At 48.5% G+C, this 19,675-nt stretch overlaps 1 protein-coding gene across 2 annotated transcripts in view; it reads left to right on the top strand.

Annotated features, from left to right (window-relative positions):
• The window catches only part of MAP2K4 (mitogen-activated protein kinase kinase 4), an 87,827-nt gene that overhangs the window by 64,619 nt on the left and 3,533 nt on the right, over positions 1 to 19,675 (top strand). For both annotated transcript variants that reach the window (XM_057378618.1, XM_057378619.1), the window contains 5 exons: positions 3,708 to 3,827; positions 5,103 to 5,154; positions 5,565 to 5,692; positions 17,885 to 17,962; positions 18,881 to 19,029. In XM_057378618.1, the coding sequence (XP_057234601.1) occupies positions 3,708 to 3,827; positions 5,103 to 5,154; positions 5,565 to 5,692; positions 17,885 to 17,962; positions 18,881 to 19,029 (527 nt within the window). The remainder of the gene's footprint in view (positions 1 to 3,707; positions 3,828 to 5,102; positions 5,155 to 5,564; positions 5,693 to 17,884; positions 17,963 to 18,880; positions 19,030 to 19,675) is intronic.

Raw genomic sequence — 19,675 nt, forward strand, 5'->3', positions numbered from 1 at the left:
AAAGAAAGAAAAGAAAGAAAGGCTCCATCCTCTGTGCAGCTTCCCCTCAGATATTTTTATGTGTTGGTGGGATTCCCCTTCTCCAGGCTGGATAGTCCTGGCCTTTCTCATGGGAAATATGCTCCTGTCCCTCAGTCATCTTCGTGGCCCTTTGCTGGAGTCCCTGTTGTACTGGGGAACCCAGCACTGGCCCCAGCTGTGGCCTCACCAGTGCCAGGTTGAGGGGAAGGATCACTTCCCTCCTCCTGCTGGTGATGCTTTGCCTCATGCTGTGATTCTTGTGCCCAGCAAAGATGCATTGTTGGCTCATGTTCAGCTCAGTGTCCACCTGGACCTGCAGGTCCTGTCCTGGCAGCTGCACTCAGGGTGGGTGACATCTTTGTGACATCTGCTCCCTTGTCAATTGGAATTGTTTGCATTGAGAAGCTGAAGTGTCTCACTTGCTGGTGAAGTAGCTTTTGTGTCTGTCCTGGGCAGGGATATTAAATGCACAGGGTGTTCCTGGACATTTTTTTGGAATGCCTACAAGATGTGCATTAGCATCTGGTAATCTAATACCCAGTAAGGACTCAAATACATTCTTTAGAGGAATAGCTCTTAACAGGAAGAGAAAATTAAAGCACTTCTTTTGTTATTTTATGATCAGAAGTCAACCTGACCTAAGAGCAAAATTTAAAGTGAAACTTTCATTAAGGTGGTTTTGTCCTCGCAGCTTGCAGTGGAGTAGCACTTGCCCATGCACATCAGCACTTCTTGGTATTTGGTCAGGAAGGGGCTGAGTGCCCATTGCCCAGACAGTCTTATTTTTTCATCCCGTTAAAATTCACCAGTTTGCCAACAAGTAAGGCTCTCCAAGTCCCAGGAAGAGTTAGCCTGTAGAGTTTTGGATCTTGCGACCAGCCTTAAGRAAGCTGCATAGTGGAAAAGGCTGTTACATTTTTCCACTGATCTTGCTGATGTGAATTTGTGTAGGTCAGGTAGGTTTTTATAGTACCAGGTCAATAAATACCCCCAYTCAGGAGTTCCATATGGCATCTTCTTCAGGAGACAAGTAAAACGAAAAACAAGCTATTTCCTTTGGTGTTTGTAACCACATAAAGGGTTTTTTTTACACTTAAAAATTACCACAGGATAGCAATTTGTTGTACTTACCTGAGGTTTCAGTACCACACCCATCCCAGTGGTGATGCACTGTGATGCACAGGGTCACGTGAAGCCTTTGTTATGATAATGGCTCTGCTCAAGTGTTACTCACTTGGTTTGTTTTCCTGCCCTAACACCAGCTGTTGGAACCTGGGCAATGGAAGCACCTCATGAAACTGGTGCAACTGGACACAAATACAAGRCTGCAATGATATTCTGCCTTTCTAGAACCAGTCCAGTCCCCCACAGTCTCAGTACAATAGCCCAGGAAGATAACCCTGTCGGAGTGTTTTTATAAAGCTGATTGAAACAGAAGCTGTGTTTGAATGATCCTGTGGCCAGTAGAGCCAGGCTGCTCTCACTGCAGATGGCTTGTTACTCTCTGCTGGGCTTCCAGTCTCACTTGGTTTATGAACACCACTGGCACTGGAGCCACATTGCTTGCTCTGACCACTCTCCATCATATGAAAGTGCTTCAACTGCACTTTGTCTTTGTTGCTAATGTGAAAAAGAAATTTTCTGCATGCATTGCCCGATTTAATTTCTGTTTCAGTTTAAATCTGAGCAGTTCCTCAGCCAGCTCCCTCCACAGCCACTCTCAGATCCCTGTAAGTCCATGTTCACCTTTTTCCACGTTTCCTGAAGTGCTTGTCACGCCCTTTTCTTGCTGCACTGCTCTGGTCTCTTTTGCTGTGATGTGTCTGCTTCCATATCTGTCACAGTGCTTACATCAGTCCCATCTGCTTTCTTTGGGTGAAATGAGKGTTTTCTGGCTCAGGCTTGTAGCAGCCATTTTCCTTGAGTGGATGACATCAGCTCCTGCTCTGCCTTGMGCTGATGTGAAAAACCTGATGCCAAATGAGCAGTGTAAGCTGGAATTACCCATGGCTCTAAACCAAAGCCTTCTTCCCCACCCAGACAGCCCACTGGTGCTCATCCTCACAGGAGGAATGGTGGATTTGCTGCTGGAGCAGCAGCACCCATGCACTGTTTGCTGTTGGTTTGCTGGAAAGGCCTTGCACATGTGTGAGCAGCCCAAGGCCAAGCTGGGACCTTCTGCTGCCTCTGCCCACARCAGTGTGTGGTGTTTGGCAGCACCTTTACTGAGCACCTGTGTTCCCCATAACTCAAACCTTKGGGCTGGAGCAATTTGGCAGGTGCAGTTCGTTGGCTTGAGTTTCACAAGAGGCCATTCTGAGTGGCAAGAAGGCCTTTTCTGGCCTTTAAACATGTGTCTCTACAAACTTTTCCACCAGCTACATTTAACTGGGCAATTGCTCCTGACTTTTCCTGAACTTGAGATATTGAGGAGATTGTTTCACACCAAAGTCATTTGGATGTGCAGGATGGAGCARGGGCCTGTGCTACTTCTCCAGCAAAATTCCTAGGATTTTTTCCTAATTTTATTTCCAGGTATTAACGTAGAGTTGGGTTGGTTTGTATTTTCTTTGGTCAGGAATAATTTGCCTTCAACAGGATAATGACTTGGGGAAGTTTCTCCTCTGTTTGTTGCATTTATCACAGGAGTGTGTTAGATTATCCTAACCAGCGCATTGTGTCATGCCCTGAGCAGCCCCTTGGCAGCACTGTCTGCACACTACTGCTCCTCACAGAGGTTTTGTGGGTGCTCTTTAGGCAGGATGGGGTACCCAGAMTCTTCTGCACAAAACTTTGCCAGCTGATGATRTTTGGACACTCCCTGTGGTGTAGTSTGTAGYAGATAGGWGTGAGGGTAGCATTTCTGATGAGGACAGGTCTAGTTCTGGTGATTTAGTATTTCTGCAATGAAGAGTTGCCTCAAGTGCACTACAGTCTACARAAATACCTCATAGAAAGTATTCTGTTCTCAGTGGGGCTAAAATATTAATATGGAAATAACTCAGATCAGTTCATGGCTAAGCTCTCTGTCACCATAGGGCAGATACATGCTAAAGCAAAAGGTGAAGTCCTCATGCTGTTGAGATCTATTTGTCCTTCCCCAAAAATCCATGTGAGCGGGTTGATTTACAGATCTCAGTAGAGTGATTGATGAAAAAAACATTATGCTCCTCTGGCAGCTCTGCTTGGTTTGATTTAGCGCATATTCTGGTACATTTTACAATTTTTTGCACCTAAATTGTTTAGCTGTAAGATGCAAATCAACAATCCCCCCCATGCTTGGGTTATTTTCATTTTCTCTTGCCTACATTRTATCTYCARAYGTTGTGTGGAAKGTCTTCTGTCCTCTGCAGGGTAGCCATAAGCTGAAAGGATTTTTTTTTAGTCTTACTGTGCCTACTGCCTGTGGAGAGCAAAATAATGTGTGAAGCTTGGATCCATCTAGGTTCARGCATCTGAACTGTAATGTCAGGTGTGAGCTCGGCAGGTAGATGCCTCTGCTGTGAGTGCAGTGAATGGGTGCAGTCTTTCATTGCTAAGACTTATGAAGCTGAATTCCATCCTTTCTGTAGAATGCATGTTGCTTTTAAAGTATTTCATTGGATTCAAGGGATCTCTCTGTGCTCTCTGGATTTGTATTTCTCATTTTTATCTCAACAGTAACAGAGATTATTTTCTCTTTCTAGGGTGACTGTTGGATCTGTATGGAGCTCATGTCTACCTCGTTTGATAAGTTTTACAAATATGTATATAGTGTATTAGATGATGTTATTCCAGAAGAAATCTTAGGCAAAATCACTTTAGCTGTGAGTATTTTGTTAAACCTTTTTTGTTGAAGATAATTGAAAAGTTCAAATCCTTGTTCAAATCACTCCATGTGAAAAGCTGGTTGGTTTGTGCTGCTGTCTGCACCACACTGGGARTGGTTCTTAAGGGTGCTCATGACTTTTCAACAATATGTTGCATGGTGTWAAAGGAGCTCCTGGGGTCACTAATGAGTTCATAAAGAGACCCCACATCTGCTTCCTGCTCTGTCTGCTTGAATGTGGGCACCAGCTCGCTCTGCAGGGCTTGCTTCATGTGCTGGGAGTGCCATCACTGGGASCTGGCTGTCTCCTCCCAAAGAAGGTCCCTAAAAGGGTTGATGTGTCTCCCCTTCCCTGGTTTGTAAAGGGAGCAAGGAATTGGGCATTTCTAACCAGGGGAGGTGAATCCTACCAGGCTCCAGTCTCAGGGAGTTGCCCACATTCACTCTCAAGTGATGGGGAGCAGATTGWGTGGGGGGTGAGGTCCCATCTCCTGGTACCTGAGGTGATGAAGGGAGAAGAATCCCACCCAGAGTATGTGGGTGCAGCCCTGCTACACCTTTCAGGATCCTTTCAGGATCTCTGTGAAATTACCCATGGCTGTGCCAAAATGARCCCTTGGTTGGCTGAACACTAGGGCCAGGTCTGGTCCTGCAAAACAAACTTGTGGATTGGGTCTGGGGAGGGAGGGCTGTTAAAAGAGTGTCCTGAAACCTCTGTCCTTCTGCTGCCCTTACCAATCTGTCTGCTCTGCTGGATTTCTGTAGAGGTTGCCCGGCCCCTCCAGTCCAGAGAAGCTTCTGGCAGTCTTGTGCAAAGGCTTCCAAAAGCCCTGGAGARTCTGGCTGATGTTTTCTTGATTTAACCTGGAGGTTTTGGCCTAATGAAAAGTCACGCAATTGAAACAGTTGTGACCTGCTGAAAAAAATGCAGCATAGAGCTTGAATTAAGTTATTGCTCCGGATAATTAACATCAGAGATTTGTTGATGGTAATTACAAACCAAGGGTTTGGCTCCACCCCTTGCTCCCTTCTCCCAGAGTGGAATCTTTACAGGTCACAGGGAATGTGTGTTCACTTAAGCACATACCCTCTCTTGTATCACCTGTTTGCAGAAAAGGTTCYGAGAAAAATGCTTTTATTATGTGGCATATTACAGCATGGATATCTCAAGTGTATTAAATGCTTCTTCCTCATATTCTTGGAGTTCCAAAAATTTAATAATCACAAGACTCTTAGGACATCTGCTTATTTTTCATCTGTTTTTCTCTCCTAGACTGTGAAAGCACTAAACCACTTAAAAGAAAACTTGAAAATCATTCACAGAGGTGAGTTCTTCATGTCTTTTCTGAAGTTTATGCCATTTCTTCTTTTCTATTTAAATAATTGCAAGAATTGTTAGCGGTCTTTGCCTCACTCAAAGTGTAAATAGCACCTGTACCACCACGAGTCTGAGTGCAGGTTTTGAACAAGTGTCCTCAATGCCTGTTCTGTTGCCTCTTCAGCCTGTGCTTTATCCACGTAAATGTCATTTCAGGGTGTTTGGCCATCTGCCTCTGCCTTTGGGCACGTGGCGTCTCCGGGGCTGCCTCCATCCCCTCGTGCTCCCTGGCAGTATCCAGTGCCAARGGGTGACGGTGATGGCGTGGCACTGCCGGCCTCCATCCTCTGCAGCTGCTCTGCTTGAAATTGAGACCTCCAGCYGTGACTTACTGCTTTAAATTTCTTTCCCCTGCAGACATCAAACCTTCCAATATTCTTCTGGACAGAAATGGAAATATTAAACTCTGTGACTTTGGCATTAGCGGACAGCTCGTGGACTCCATTGCCAAAACACGGGATGCAGGGTGCCGGCCGTACATGGCGGTGAGTGGCATGAGCCCTGGGCTCTGCAGGATCTCAGCCCTCCAGGTGACAAGCAGGCCTGTCACCAGCCTGTTTGCTGTGGGATSAACACCCTCTTCTTGGATGAAAGTGAGCTCTGCATTGAGCGCTGCTGTGGCAGTGTCATCCAGGCTGTGGCAAAGTGACCAAATTCCTGGTTTTCYGCTGGGTTCCTGTGCTGCTGCCAGGGCTGTGGTGCTGGAGTGTRGAGGAGCTCTGTGCCTTTTAGCAACTCTAAAAAACCAGTGCCTGGGGGAGCAGGGCTATCAGTGGGTTTGTCTTGGTCTGCAAGAAATCCATTTGCTCTGGTAAGATTATGTCACAGGAGTTACTGCAGAGCAGAATTRTAGTGAGTTTTGTAAACCACTTTAATTCCAAAGTGTGCCAGAACTTCATTCCAGGAGAATGTGATTCTGGAGAGTGGCAGTAGCRAAGCAGCTGTGTGGAAATTGCTGGGGCTGAGTTGTGGCTCCTGGGAGTCTGTCCTGCTTGTTTGCTGCCCTCCGGCTCCCAGAGAGAAAAGCTGTAGTGATGATTTTGGAAGCTGTCTGAGGGTTTTAAACACTTCAGTGCTTCAGGGTGCTTTGAAAATGTATCTCTGCTCTCACATGAACCAAGGGTACCTTGCGCAGGGAGCTGTGTGCCTGCTGCTGTTCATATAAMTTTAATTTTAGTGCCTATATTTAAATTTTGTTGCATGTTTATGGCTCTGTATGCTGAAAAATATTGTTTTCTGAACTCCTTTTTATCTACCAYTGAGAAGAAAAAAGGAAAATATCTCTTTTAAGGTACGGTGCCCATCTGGCCCAGGCCATGGCTCTCAGATGGGTTTTGTCTGACTGTGGTGTCCAAGGCAAAACCTGTCTGCCCTGACTCTGATCTGTGCAAGCACARAGTCTGTATTGCAGAGCATTTGACCTTTTCCTCTCAGTGTCCTCCTAGCAGAGGTAGTTACTTACTGAGCTGAACARGATAATATGGATGAGATTTGTTCTTGAGTCCATAGCTGTGGTACAGCAAAGCTCTGTGCAAGTCCCAGGCCCACCCAAAACTTGGTGCAAGTGGGCAGTTTGTTAAATAAAGGCCTTGTGAGGCTGGAGGTGGGCAGAGGCATGTGTCTGCTCTCAATGCTTGTGGCAAGCGTGTGGAGCTCCCAGCAGGGAAGAGGCTGGAGTAGAGATACCCAGTTGGGGGGGGTTGATGGGGTGGAAAATGCTGATGGCAGCAGCAAGAGGGGTGCCTGGGAGGGGTGGGAGCCAGAGCAGTCTGAGCTGCTCTGACTGAGGCTGTGTTTGTACCCCAGACCACAGGCACTTGGAGAGCATCGCTCTGTGCACTTAGGGCTGTTATTGCTTGTTCCCTGCACTCTGAGTTGTGTCTTGGCTGTAATAGAGCTCTTGAAAAAGCCTGTCACCTTTTCCCCTCTAAAKTTCAGTGAGCCATAATTACAGGAATTAATGGTCCCACCTTTTCTTTGAGCCATGGGTTGGTGGTTAGCTCTGCTCAGGCTGTTGGTGACAGTTCCTGACATGTCTGTAAATAGCTGCAGTGCTTCCTTTCTGCTAGAATGCTGTGAGTGCTTCCACAGCCGCTTGGTTTTCCTTTTTCCTGTCTGTCTTTCTGTCCATCTGCACTCTGTGATTTGGGCATCTCCATCAGCAGCTCCAGGTGGACTTTTAAATGAGCAAAAGTGTTGCAGTTCAGTTTGTGTTTTTCAGAGCCTTGGCATGGCACAGGGTTTGTKGGGCAGCCAGCAGCTGGCAAGCGATGTGGAAGACGACTGGCCTCTTCCCTGCTGCTCTCCAGCCTCAGTGACTCCTTTCCAAGTACATGAGCATTTCCACGTACTAGGAAGCCTGGGAAATGGGGAGATGTCCCAGTGTGCAGGCACCTGTGCCAGCTATTTCTCTGAGCCAGCAGAGGCTGATGTCTGAAGGGATGTTGTGATCAGAGCTGGATATACCTGGGGAGGAGTCAGGCCAATATACTCCTCTCAGAAGAAAAACAGGTTTTTTTTTAGTGTAAAATAGGCCAAGAGTAGTAGCTGTGTTCAGCCAGGGAGGCTCTRCTAAGGGCTGCTGGATACTTCTGCCTCGTGATAGTGTCTCATTTGCAAGGTCCACCAACCCTTTTGGCCCCTGAAGGAACTTGTAACAGCCTGTTCCTGGGGCTGGTCCCCACATGGCTGTTGGTGACAATGACACTGGATGGTGGCCAGCCTGGCTGAGAGTGGTCTGAGGAGGCAGCAGGAGCCATGTCCAGCTGCCAAGCRAGTGCTGTGTGCTTGAACCAAAATTGCTGGAGCTGTTACAATGAGTGGCGCCTCGGTGTTGGAGCTGCAGTGCTGAGAGGTTGTTTTACTCTTGGCTTTCAGTTCCCCTGTGATTGTTACAGTGAGCAAAGGCCTCTGTGCTGGTGCCTCATGTTCTCTGAGAGAAACAAAGGCAGGCTCGAGTTCCCAGGCAGCCACTGACCCYTGGAGCAGCCCAGGCTGTTGTGAGSCCTCCTCACGTGTGCCCTGTGCTGGTGCCAGTGCTGGGGGTTTGCTGCAGGTCAGCTTCCACAGCCTTCACCCAGCAGTGGGCTGAGRTTGCTCCAGGCCAGCCCTGCACCCTCCCTGCAATCCCTGCCCTGYCTCTGGCTGGGTGGGTGCTGCTGAGCGTGGGCTCTGTGTGTCACCCTGGAGCTGGTGGCCTTTGTGGCATTACTGCTTTTGGCCTTTTGAACACTCCAGTGAATCCAGTGCCTGKCAGAGAGGAAGGGTGAGACTGGAAGTGCTTGGTTTAGGCAGAGGGAGACATAGCCAGCATGAGGATGGATGTCTTGCYCTGCCCTGCTCCTTTGGGACCTCCAGAACAGGGTGTGATGGTGTCACTGGCATCCTTGGTCACCTCAGGCCCTTTTCCCAGGCCAAGCTGGAGCCTCTGGCTGCAAACTTCATCTTCTCACTTCTCCCTGATGAAGGTGGACAGTCACTGCTGGCACTGGTGTCAGGCCCAGCTGGATGTCCTTGTGTTCAGATGGTTCAGGCAGAGAATTCAGATGGTTCAGGCCATACATGGAAGAGGAACATTTCCCAAGGCAGGTGACAGTGACAGCTCTGACCCCTCTCTCCCAGCCATGGAGGGGAAGGCTGTAGGGATGCAGGAGTTCCCTGGATCCTTTTCCCAAGCAGAGCTACTGAAAGAGCCTGTTTGAGCTTTGCATTCCTGACCAAATGCCCAGGTTTTCATAAGGCTCAGTCAGTCATTTATCTGCACAAGCAGGGTTTGAATTCATCATCTTGGATGCCCCTGAATATTACTGTATATTGGACTTTTTTTCCTCTTGCCTCTGAAACTTGGCACCCAGCCATAGTTTTTTTATGACTGATAAAACAGATTTGGGAGGAGACTGAGAGCACCATCCCTCTACAAGCAGAGTGCACTGAATCCCCCTTTGGTGCCTGTGATGAAGCAAATGCCAGAGAGATGCCTGAGCTGTGAGTGCAGCTATCCCCACTCGTGTGCCACTGCTGTCACCCACATGCTTTCAACTTGGAATGTGACCTCTGCTTACTTATCCACTGGCAAAAATMATCTCTAAGGTTTACCCTGCAAAAAAAAAAAGGTTCTGCTGTTGAGACTTGGGCCCTGAGTTCACACAGCATGGAGCCTGTGCTGAGCAGCCCTGCTGGAGTGCKGAGCCTGGGTCTGTGCCTTGCTGTTGCCACCCTTGCCCTGCTGGGGACACAGCAGGATGGGATTTTCCTCCTAGGCTGTTCAGATGCTCAGCTGCACAGGCAGCTCAGTGCAACGTGGTGAAGCGTGGCAGTAGCCACCTGTGTAAGCTGACTGCTTGCCCAGAAGTATTGCAGGCAGCACATGAGTTTTGTGGAGGAGAGTATTAAAAGCAGGGGGAAAAAAAGTCATTTTGGCTACTAGGATTTAAGGGGAAGTGSCTGAAAGTCAGGTCTGGGAGATAGCTGCCTTCAGGAGACATGGAGTGTTCAGCTGGAAAGAACTCCTGGCTGCTGCAGATTTGCTGTGCTCAGGGCCCAGCTGGCTGTGCTGGGGTGGCCCAGGGTGGCCCCTGCTGCCCTGATGAGCTCCCAGAAGGCTGACTGGAAGCCACAGGGAGTGCAGTGTGACATCAGGGCATGAAGATGCCCAGAGGGATGTGTGAAGCACCTTGGGGCAGGGGTAGGTGTGATGGGCTGTGCAGGTGCCTGGTTTGTTGGGGTGTCTGCAGGTCCTCCCATCCTCCTGGAGCCCCTTGGCTCTCGCCACTCGTGCAGGTGAGCTGGGGGGAATCTCTCAGGTGAACCCACAGGAGTTTGCAGTGGGACTGTTCACTCCTGTGCCGGGCCTTTTCCTACCCACAGGAGGGTTCTGCTTGTCATGCACTCGTCATGGGCTGAGGGCTCCAGAGCCTCCCCTGCCAGCTCCACATTGGGATGCAGAGTCCAACCTCCTGCCTCCTCCATCAGCTCCCTGCTGCTGCAGCATGGCTCTTGGCAGTGGAGCTGGCAGGATGCAAGTGCAGGAGCAGGGCACAGCACCTGGTTTGGAACAAGACTCAAGAGTTCTGGAGTGCAAAAGCTCCAATTTCCCATAAAAATKGAAGGATTTGGGTCAGAATCTCAGGGTGAGGGTTGTACTTTTCATGTACAGCCTTTCAGAGGTGATGAGGCCRAAAAGAGAGGCAATGTAAAGCAGCAGAGGAAGCCTCCTGATCCTGCACCCAGACAACAGCTTCTGAATAAGAGATCTCTCAGAAAAGAAGCCAGACTTTAAAGCTCAAACTGCTAATGTCTGTAGCTGGGCCTTGTCTGAATTGCCACTGATGACTCACTTCTGCTGAGGACCATCTGCATCTTCTGTTTGATTGCTGGTTAGGATGTGTATAGACACCTTCTCAGCTCCCTTTCTCTCCTGCAGCAGAGTCCTCTAGGATCAGCAGTGGCTCCTTTGCTCTACTTCCTTTCTGGATTCTTCACAGTGTTTGTTTGGAAGCTGGCCTGTTGCTCAGGATAACTGGGCAATTCAGTGTTTATAACTAATGACTTCAATGAGCAGCAGAGCATCCCCACCAAAACTCTGGACCCTCTGTGAGGTTCTGTGAGAAAGTTCTTTGGCATGGCTGGAATACCTGCCAGCCCTCCCAAACTGTTGCCTCACCGAGCTTGGCCTGTTCCTCTCATGCAGCTCTTGGAAGCTGTGATGGGGATGGTGTGTATTAAACTCTGGGCTTCTTGACATTGGCCTTCCAAAGTAACACCAGACAGGGAAGATCTCCGAAGTCCTGTGTTAAAGATGCYTCTTCAGGTGCTGGAGAATCTGCCACAGTGCCCATGAAGTTGTCCTGGTCATTAATTATACTCATAATACTTYCATTTAATATGAGTAAGTCTTGTGTTAATGGCTGGCTGTGGGCTGTGGTTTCTTCTCCATTTGCAGAATTAAGGAGAGCTGTCCTTGTCACAGGCCCTTGCCCCAGTAGGTGCTTTCTGACTTTGATGTAGTCACCTCTTGAGCTTTTCTTTGAGGAGATTAGGGGCTGAGCAGCTTATTCMCTTAAGGCAGATCAGCTTGTGTTTTATGGCTGGGCTATAAGGTCCCGTTTTTTCAACATCCTTTTGCAAACATAGACCCTGGGACTGTGCAGACTCACAGTGTTTGTCTAACCTGTTGTTTGTGTAACGAGCAGCAGTTCCCAGCATGATGCCCCAGCTCCACATGTATAATAAWGATGCTCCTCTGGGATTTCCTTCTCTCCTGTCCCAGGAGCCTCTGTTCCCCCCGGGTGATGCCTTTTCTGTGTCTACTCCGGTGAGTCAGCAGCCAGCCAGAGCCCAGCTTACCAAAAACTCCAGACATGCTGGTTTTCCAGGAGCCCTTCTGTGTCACACTAGCAATAGCTTTTATAATATGCTGAATTTAGCAACGCTTATTTTGTATTTTCATGGATATTATTAGCAGTAAGCTAAGGAAAGCCGTCTTTGAGGTTCCATTGTAAACCTTTCCCACTCAACATGCAACAGCTTCACTCTGAACTCTATCAGGTGAAGCATTTACTGATGCAAATTATTCGTGCTGGAGTTGGTTGGAGTCCAGACCATGCTTTGCCCTAGTCCAGCTTTATTATGGCCACAYTTACCTTTTCTAACAAGGCAAATAAGATTGTTGAGAMTATGCTGTGCCAAGCCCAGTTGGAYCTGGTTGCCTTCAATAACRWTCCTATCAATCTTTCTGTGACTAGCAAGTGTGCTCTGTCCACTAGCCCATCACCTTCCTGCTGTTGAGATCAAGGAATTCAGGTGTGCTTAGGAAAGCCTGTTGGAGGGGATGGCAATCCCATGTGAAGGGAAGCCAGCATCTCCACCTGGAAAATGCTGCTGGAGAAGTTTTTAAATGAAGCATTCTCTCACAGTAAATACGTAAAGGAAATAGGAAGGGAGGAAAGGCTGTTCTCTGGAAATATGATCTCTCCTGATAATCTCTGKGCAGCCATGGGCTTCATGGTTGGCATGGGTGAGGGGGAGGGACAGGAAACTAAGAACAGAGGGGATTTCAAAAGCAACATCTGAATTCAGCATCCAAGCAGGGATGAATATTTTGGCCAAAGTATTTTTTAACAATATTGCTCTGCTCTCCTGTGTAGGTGCAGAAGTGTTGCACACAGAGCCAGTGTCACTGCWGCTGTCCTGGTGGTGTGGAGTGACTGGGGAGCTCTTCACTCATCACACTGTGTGTCCTTTGCTCTGCTGTGTCACTCCCTGGCCAGGGAGTGGGTCATCTCCGTGTGACCAGGGCTGTGGCATAGGATGCTGTGGGACACCTTCTGTGACTGTCACTGCCCTACAGACCCTCCCCCACAGAGGGAACTGTGTTCATAGCTTTGTCCTTGGTGAGCTGGTGCTACACAGGAGGGTACGACCTTAGAAAAGATTTTAGCCAGCACAGTGTAATTGTGATGTGTAATTGTGCTTGTGTGAAATGACTCATATCTGCTCTTAGACCAAGGCTTTGGCAGCACTGAGCTCACCTTCTGTGAGTCCTGTGTGAGCAGAAGGAGATCCCAAAACTTAATGAGCTTCACTGTGCATAAAGGTCAAGATCCAGATGAAATTAGGCAACTCACCTSTAGCAGCTAGCAGAAGAACTTAAAGAGAGATTGCTGTAATCTCAGGGAGATCAGTGCCACCGAAGGGAGAGCCTGTGACATGTACTGTAGAGCTGAGCAGTAACACTGGCCAGAGGGTGAGTGGGTGGGTGGGTGCTCACCTCTGTTTGGAGCTCCAGCACCTCCTGTGGGGCTGTGAGTTGGAAAGGGAGGTCTGCCAGAAAATCAGCACAGCCTGTTCTTCTGAGGACACAGAGCAGGAGTACTGGATACTCTTTGGAATACTGGAATAATGTGTACAGTCATKAGACTCATGACATAAGAAGGACATGGAGCTCTTGGAGCAAGTTCAGGGGAGGCTGTGAAGTTGATATGGGGACTGGAGCATCTCCCTTGTGGAGACAGAAAGTTGGGGCTGCTCAGCCTGGCAGGAGAAGRTTGTGTGGAGACCTTACAGCACTTTCAGTATCTGAAGGGCTGCAAAGAATCTGGAGCAGGACTATTCACTGGAGTGACAGGACAGGARGGAATGGCTTCAAACTGAGAGTAGATTTAGATTGGATACTATGAAAAAATTCTTCCCTGTGAGGGTGGTGAGACCTTGGCACAGGTTATCCAGAGCAGCTGTGGCTTCCCCATCTCTGGAAGTGTCCAAGGCCTGGCTGGACAGGACTTGGAGCAACCTGAGACAATGGGAGGAGTCCCTATGGGAGGTGTCCCTACCCATGGCAGGGTGTTGGAAATCAGTGATCTTTAAGGTCTCTTCCAACCCAAACCATCTTGTGATTTTTTTAGGAAATGGTGGTCATGTCTAAAGAGCTGGTGGTGAGATTCTCCTGGGCAGGTTTGCACTCAGTCTCTTACTCAACCTTACAGGGTCTGAACTACCAGTCCAGCCCTGCAGGAACATCAGGGAAGGGGCTCACAGGAGTAAAACATCTGGGGATCTCAGTGGGCAGATGAGGGGAGATGCAGGGGAGAGCTCTGAAGAAAGAACAATCAGCTTTTCTGGAGTGTGAAAAATGAGYAACAACACTTTCCTTTACTGAGCAGCAGAAGAACTTCCCAAAGTAGTTTTGTACTTTGGGGGACCTAATGTTTTCTGCATTGAAGGCATCTCAGTTAAAGTTTGTGAAGCTTCCCTCTGGGAGAGGGTAAGATTTGAGTCCTGTGGTCGTGCTTTGCTCCTGATAACCCTTTACTTTGTTTTTAGTTTAGAGATGCATTGACCTAAGTAACAAAGAAGAGTTTGTTATGTACATTTTATTGCCATGTAGGCAGTTTTGAGTTTGTGCTGCATGTGGGGTAAAATTACCTGATTATGTAACTGGTGAAAACTCAGATCTGAGCTTCAAGAATTGGGTTTGCCCAGAAATGCTACTTTGCTCTTTAGCAACATGCAACAGCTCAGGCAYACAGGGAGTTGTGTGTGCATCTGGTCTTGTGTCACAAGCTTAGCTGTGTTTGTGTAGCTGGGGTCTGGGGGAGAGGGGGGATCCATGCTGCTCATTTTTAAGTCAGTACACTGGTGCTCAGATGGACACTGAACTAGTGAGAAGCCCTGTGGCAGCCTGCACCCTTCTCTGATGCATCCATACACTGTCCCTTCACCCCATCAGCACATCCAGAGATGGGTCTCCCCCTCAGCCGTTTTCTTTCCTGGTACTTGGCATCAGAAAGGCACGTGGCCTGAGCCAGGCTTTGTCTGCAGCCCTTGCTCCAGGTCCCCAGACTGTGACATGGTGACTCTTCCTTCGTTAGTGTTAATTGCTCCCGTGTCATCTACATGGAAAATTCTCAGCATTGTTCCTGCTCTGTATTTAGATGGGATTTATTTTGGTCTGTCYTGCTTTCCCTCTAACTGTGCCACCATGGTCTAGGGCCAAATTGCCCTTGCTCTGTTCAGTCACAGCAGCAGGTGCCTTTCATGGGTGCCTGGGACAGCCAGCTCTGTCTCACCAGTGCCACTCATCCCACCCATCCTTTTGGGCAGTTTGGCCCTTCCCAGAGTAGCTGCTCCCATGCAGTCCCTCCTTTATCTGCAGCCTGGCAACTGCTCTGCTGTGGCACATCCCTGTGGGTCTGCTGTGGGGGTCACAGCACTGGCCAGGCCAGCATCCCCATAATTTGATGTGTCCTGAGCTGGTACATCCCTGGTGGAAGCTTCCAGACATCATAGTGTGTCCCCAGCAGAGTTCAGGGCTGGGGTACCTGCTGCCATTCCCATGCAACAGTGTCTGTCTGTGGGTGGCATGTTCCCTGTGAGGTGTGGGACTAAAGGAAGAGTCCTTTGTCACAGGGTGGTCCTTGTTTTCCTGCAAGGTGACTCTGATTCCATGCTGGGAAGGTACCTACCAGCTGTGGAACCTTCTATTGCCAAAATGCTTATGGGCAGTGACTGTKCCTCATGGAGAGGGACAGTGGTCCACAATGTCCTGCAGCACGGGGACCATGGATAGAACCGTAGAATTCTGAGTGGTTTGGGTTGAACCCAGAGATCACTTGTCCAGTAACCCCTGCTACTCACTAGACCAAGTTCCAAGCCTTCTTGAACTTGGCTGTGGACACTTGCAGGGATGGGGCAGCCACAGCTTCTCTGGGCACCCTGTGCCAGGGCCTCACCACCCTCATTGTAAACAATTTCTTTTTAAAATCTAACCTAAATCTACTGTCTTTCAGTATAAAACTATTGTCCCTTGTACTGTCACCCCAGGCCCTGGTAAAAAGTATTTTTTTTTTTCTTATATGCCCCTTTTAAATACTGAAAGGCCAGAATAAGTTCGCCCCAGAGCCTTCTCTGCTCCAGGCTGAGCAGCCCCAGCTCTCTCAGCCTGTCACCATAGCTGAGGGGCTCAAGCCCTTGAATAATTTCTGTGCCCTTCTCTGGACTCACTCCAGCAGCTCCATGCCCTACTTGCATTGGGGCCCCAGGGCTGGAAGGAGTTTCTCCATGTGCCTCACACCCACTGCTGCTGCTGGAGCCTGGCAGGAGGGGCTGGAGCTGAGAGGATGCTCTGAGAGCAGGGCTGCAGTCACAGCAGAATGGCAGCAGGAGAGCCCCATGGTCTGGGGCCTGCATCCCTGGAATGTTGGAGGGTCTGTGGGCAAACAAGGCTGCTGAACTGACCAGTAACCTCCTGAARCATCCAAGGACATTCACATCCTCAGTGTTTGCTGCTTATCAAACCATCCTCCCTTCAAATAAGCAAGTAGCAGGGATTGAGAATATACATTTCCATTCACATCCTCCTGCAAAATTGTGGGGAAGTTGTCGCTGTGTTTCTGTAACTCTGCATGCCTGAATTTAATGGTATGCATGCCCTGTTAGCTTTTGATTCCTGCCCTGAATTTAATGGTCTGCATGCCCTGTTAGCTTTTGATTCCTGCCCAGCTGCTCTGGCAGTCTGTTGTAGCCAGTATGGGTGCTCTGGATGGCCCAGTGAAGGCAGGAACTTGGGGGGACCTGCAGTGTAGATGTGATAGCTTTTGACTGAGTTACAGGAGGAGCATRTGAAGGCTGATGGTAGGTTTAAGAGAGTTGAATTTTAGTAATTTTATTATTTTGCCCTCCTATCAGAAATATTGCAACATCCATCCAAGCCATGAGAGGAATAAATAATGTATGAGCTKAGGCTGAATGGAAACCACAACCAAAGGGTAAGGGAGGAAAAGAAAGGGCAGAGCTTGGAGGGTGGGATAGGCAGAATATTCTGGGTATGGCCTTGGAAGCCACCTCAGTTCAAAGTAGATACTGTAACTGAGAGTGAGTGTGATAAAACATATTGGCGTCCCTGGGAAGGTTATTTCTTGTGTATTGAGGAGTAATGAACATGGGCTGGCTCTTGGAGAAGCTTCAGTGGTTTCTGGAGCTTGGCAGGAGCTCCTCCCTGCTGTCTGTGGGTGTGCAGGGCCTGGGCAGGTGAAGGTGCTGGTGGCTGAGGGGAAGGGAGAGGTCTGGAGCAGTCAGAGCTGGGACAGCCACATGGGGGTGGTGGCTGTGAGGAGGAGAGCTGGCAGCATGGCAGGGTGATCAGGAATGCTCTGAGGTATTCCCATGGGTATCCTGGGAATTGTGGTAGTCTGCTTGTGTGGTGCTCCACAGGAGTGTTGAGGCTGCACTGAAGGACCTGGTTCATTGCATTGCAATTTTCAGCTGCATCTTCCATGAAATGATATCTAAATGTAGCCTACAAAGCAACCAGGGCTTCCAGAGTATTTCCTGTACCCTAGAATTCAGAATTTATTKCAATTCAGGTATCTTTGTTATTGTTGTAGTCAAAACTGAATGATACCCTGTTTCTTTTGACATGTTAATTATTATATTTTTAATTAAAGAAGGCAGACTGAGGTTTCCCATACTGATGACATGCAAGATATAAAGATCTTTTTTTGCTGGCTCACCTCTCTGGATTACTTGCTCTTGGATATGGATTACCCATGTCTGGCTCAATATTGCTTTCTATGAAAGACTTTTTGAATGTCTTAAAGCCTTGTGACATCATAGTGGCCTTCAAGGGATGGTCAAAACCTAGTTAAGAAGAGCTTTCCTTGAAACACATTGTTTTTAATATTTTCTTAGGTTTGGCAGTGAGCAGTTGGTTGGTTAGAAGAGTTCTGSTAGATGTTGCTAAGCCTCACTTCCCCAGCGTGGTGGATGAGATGTTGATTCCAGTTCTTACAATCCCTTGGGAACAATTTGGCTGCAAAAACAGAGAAAATGAGACTTTGCATTAAAGAGATCCCGAAGTTGAACAAAACAAAATAAATAACACACTCACAATTATTAAAGGTGTTTGTGCAAAAGGGAAAAAAACCCCGAAACACTGAACTGTGATAAGTTGCCATTTCTGGTCGCCTTTTACACTATACCTCCATAAAATCAGTGTTTTAAGTGGTTCYTTAAGATTTTTCTCTGCTGGGGTGGATGATTGCCCTAACCACAAGTTTGCCTCWGGAGCTGTGCCARGTGCTGCTCCACAGGACAGACTCARAGTTCTTAATAAGTTTTCAGATGCTTCTTGTTGCTTGCTGCATGGCACAGAGCTTGACTGGTCCTTCTTCCCGTTTCAGCCGGAAAGGATAGATCCCAGCGCRTCCAGGCAAGGCTACGATGTCCGCTCGGATGTCTGGAGCTTGGGGATTACCTTGGTAAGTGAGGGGCTTTGCAGCTGGGGTGCCCTGTGCAGTGTGGAGGTGTCACAGGGGCAGCACAGCCCAGCTCATTTCCCATTGTGACTGAAGTGGCACTCCTGGCTCAGGGACAATCGGAATGCTTTCCAGGTAGATGGTTCTCCTGAGCCCCTTTGGGGGCCTTGGGCTGCAGCAAGGTCTGATCAGGGAARAGGTGTTGGGTTGTAAATGAATTTTGTGTTCAAAATCTGAGCCGAAGAGGGGTGCAGAGTGTGGTGGCGCAGAGCAGAGCATCCAGCCTGTGTGAATAAGCCACTGATAGCCCTGGCAGCTGCTATGCTTTGGCTGCACAGAGACTTTGGTTAATCCTGGGTTCTGGGATTCTGATCCTGCTGCCTTAACCACAGCACTGCTAGCTGCACACATTGCTACAGTGAGAAGCTCTTAACTTGCTCCAGATTCAGAAGCAGAAGCAGTAAGTATGAACCAGTAGCTTCTGTTTTCATCACTGATGTTTAAAAAACCTCATTTTCATTATCCTGTGAGGAGCAGGCAGTTGGATTCAGGGATCCTTATGGGTCCTTTCCAACTCAAGATACCTTATGATTGTGTTATTCTCATTCTCTATTTTCTCTAGTGGTTGTTAGGATGCTTGGGAAGATTTTACTCTCCTACACTGGTTTGTTTTATAATCAGTGGAGGAGCAGACATGGCCAGCACAGAAGTKTGGCTTGCTCAGGGTAAATCTGGCCATGCTCCTCACACAGGCAGCAGAACTTATGGCTGGATACTCTACTTAGAATCATAGGGAACAGGATGTAGAATCTCATCTCAGTCTTCCTTTGGGGGCATATCAAGGTTGTTGTGGACATTTTCTTGCCCTGATTGAACTTACCTAATGTAAACCTGCCTGGTGCTGTTGCTGTCTCCCTGCAGTATGAGCTGGCCACGGGGCGATTCCCCTACCCCAAGTGGAACAGTGTGTTTGACCAGTTGACACAGGTAGTGAAAGGAGACCCACCACAGCTGAGTAACTCAGAGGAAAGGGAGTTTTCCCCAAGTTTCATCAACTTCGTCAACTTGTGGTAAGTGTGTGCTGCTGAAAGCACTTGGAGTTGGTTTGTTTTGTTGGTATTTRGCAAGGGTCATGTGTCCAGCACTTCCTGGCTTCTTCTCACATTCCTGCACCAGCGTAAGGGTGAAGACTGCTCACATTTTAGTGGTCTGGAGATGATGGGGATTTGTCTGGGTTTGGACTGAAGGGCAGACCTTGGAAACTGCTCTTCGGAAGGGAATTAGGAAAAAACCTCTGGGAGGCTGTGCTAGAGAGAGGCATGACAAGGAAGGAGGTTTCCATGGCAGGAAGTTTGTGTGACCATGTAAGGTCCTGGCCTATGCATCCCATTCCTTGATGTGACACAGGCTTGAGACAGAGCTGCTGTTTGCCCTTTCTGCTGCAGGCAGAAGCCAGAGACACCTGGCAGTATTGTCCCATGGTTGGGACAGAGGGTCTGCACTGCCCTGCCTTTTGCCTGATGAGGCCAGGAGCCCTCCTGCCCAGTCCTGCTCAGCACAGAGACTGCCAGGACCTGTGGCAGTGGCTTGCTCAGTTGTTGCTCTCATGTCCTGTGTCAGTCGTATGTCAAGATGAAGATTGGAGATGGTTTCCCCCAGGCAGGCCCAGGTGGAGGGGCTGTGGTGCTGCACAAGGGGTTCAGGGCAGTTACATCA

The sequence above is a fragment of the Malurus melanocephalus genome, unplaced genomic scaffold, assembly GCF_030028575.1.
Source record: "Malurus melanocephalus ecotype Western Australia unplaced genomic scaffold, MMel_1.1 scaffold_368, whole genome shotgun sequence".
NCBI classification, from domain to species: Eukaryota; Metazoa; Chordata; class Aves; order Passeriformes; family Maluridae; genus Malurus; species Malurus melanocephalus.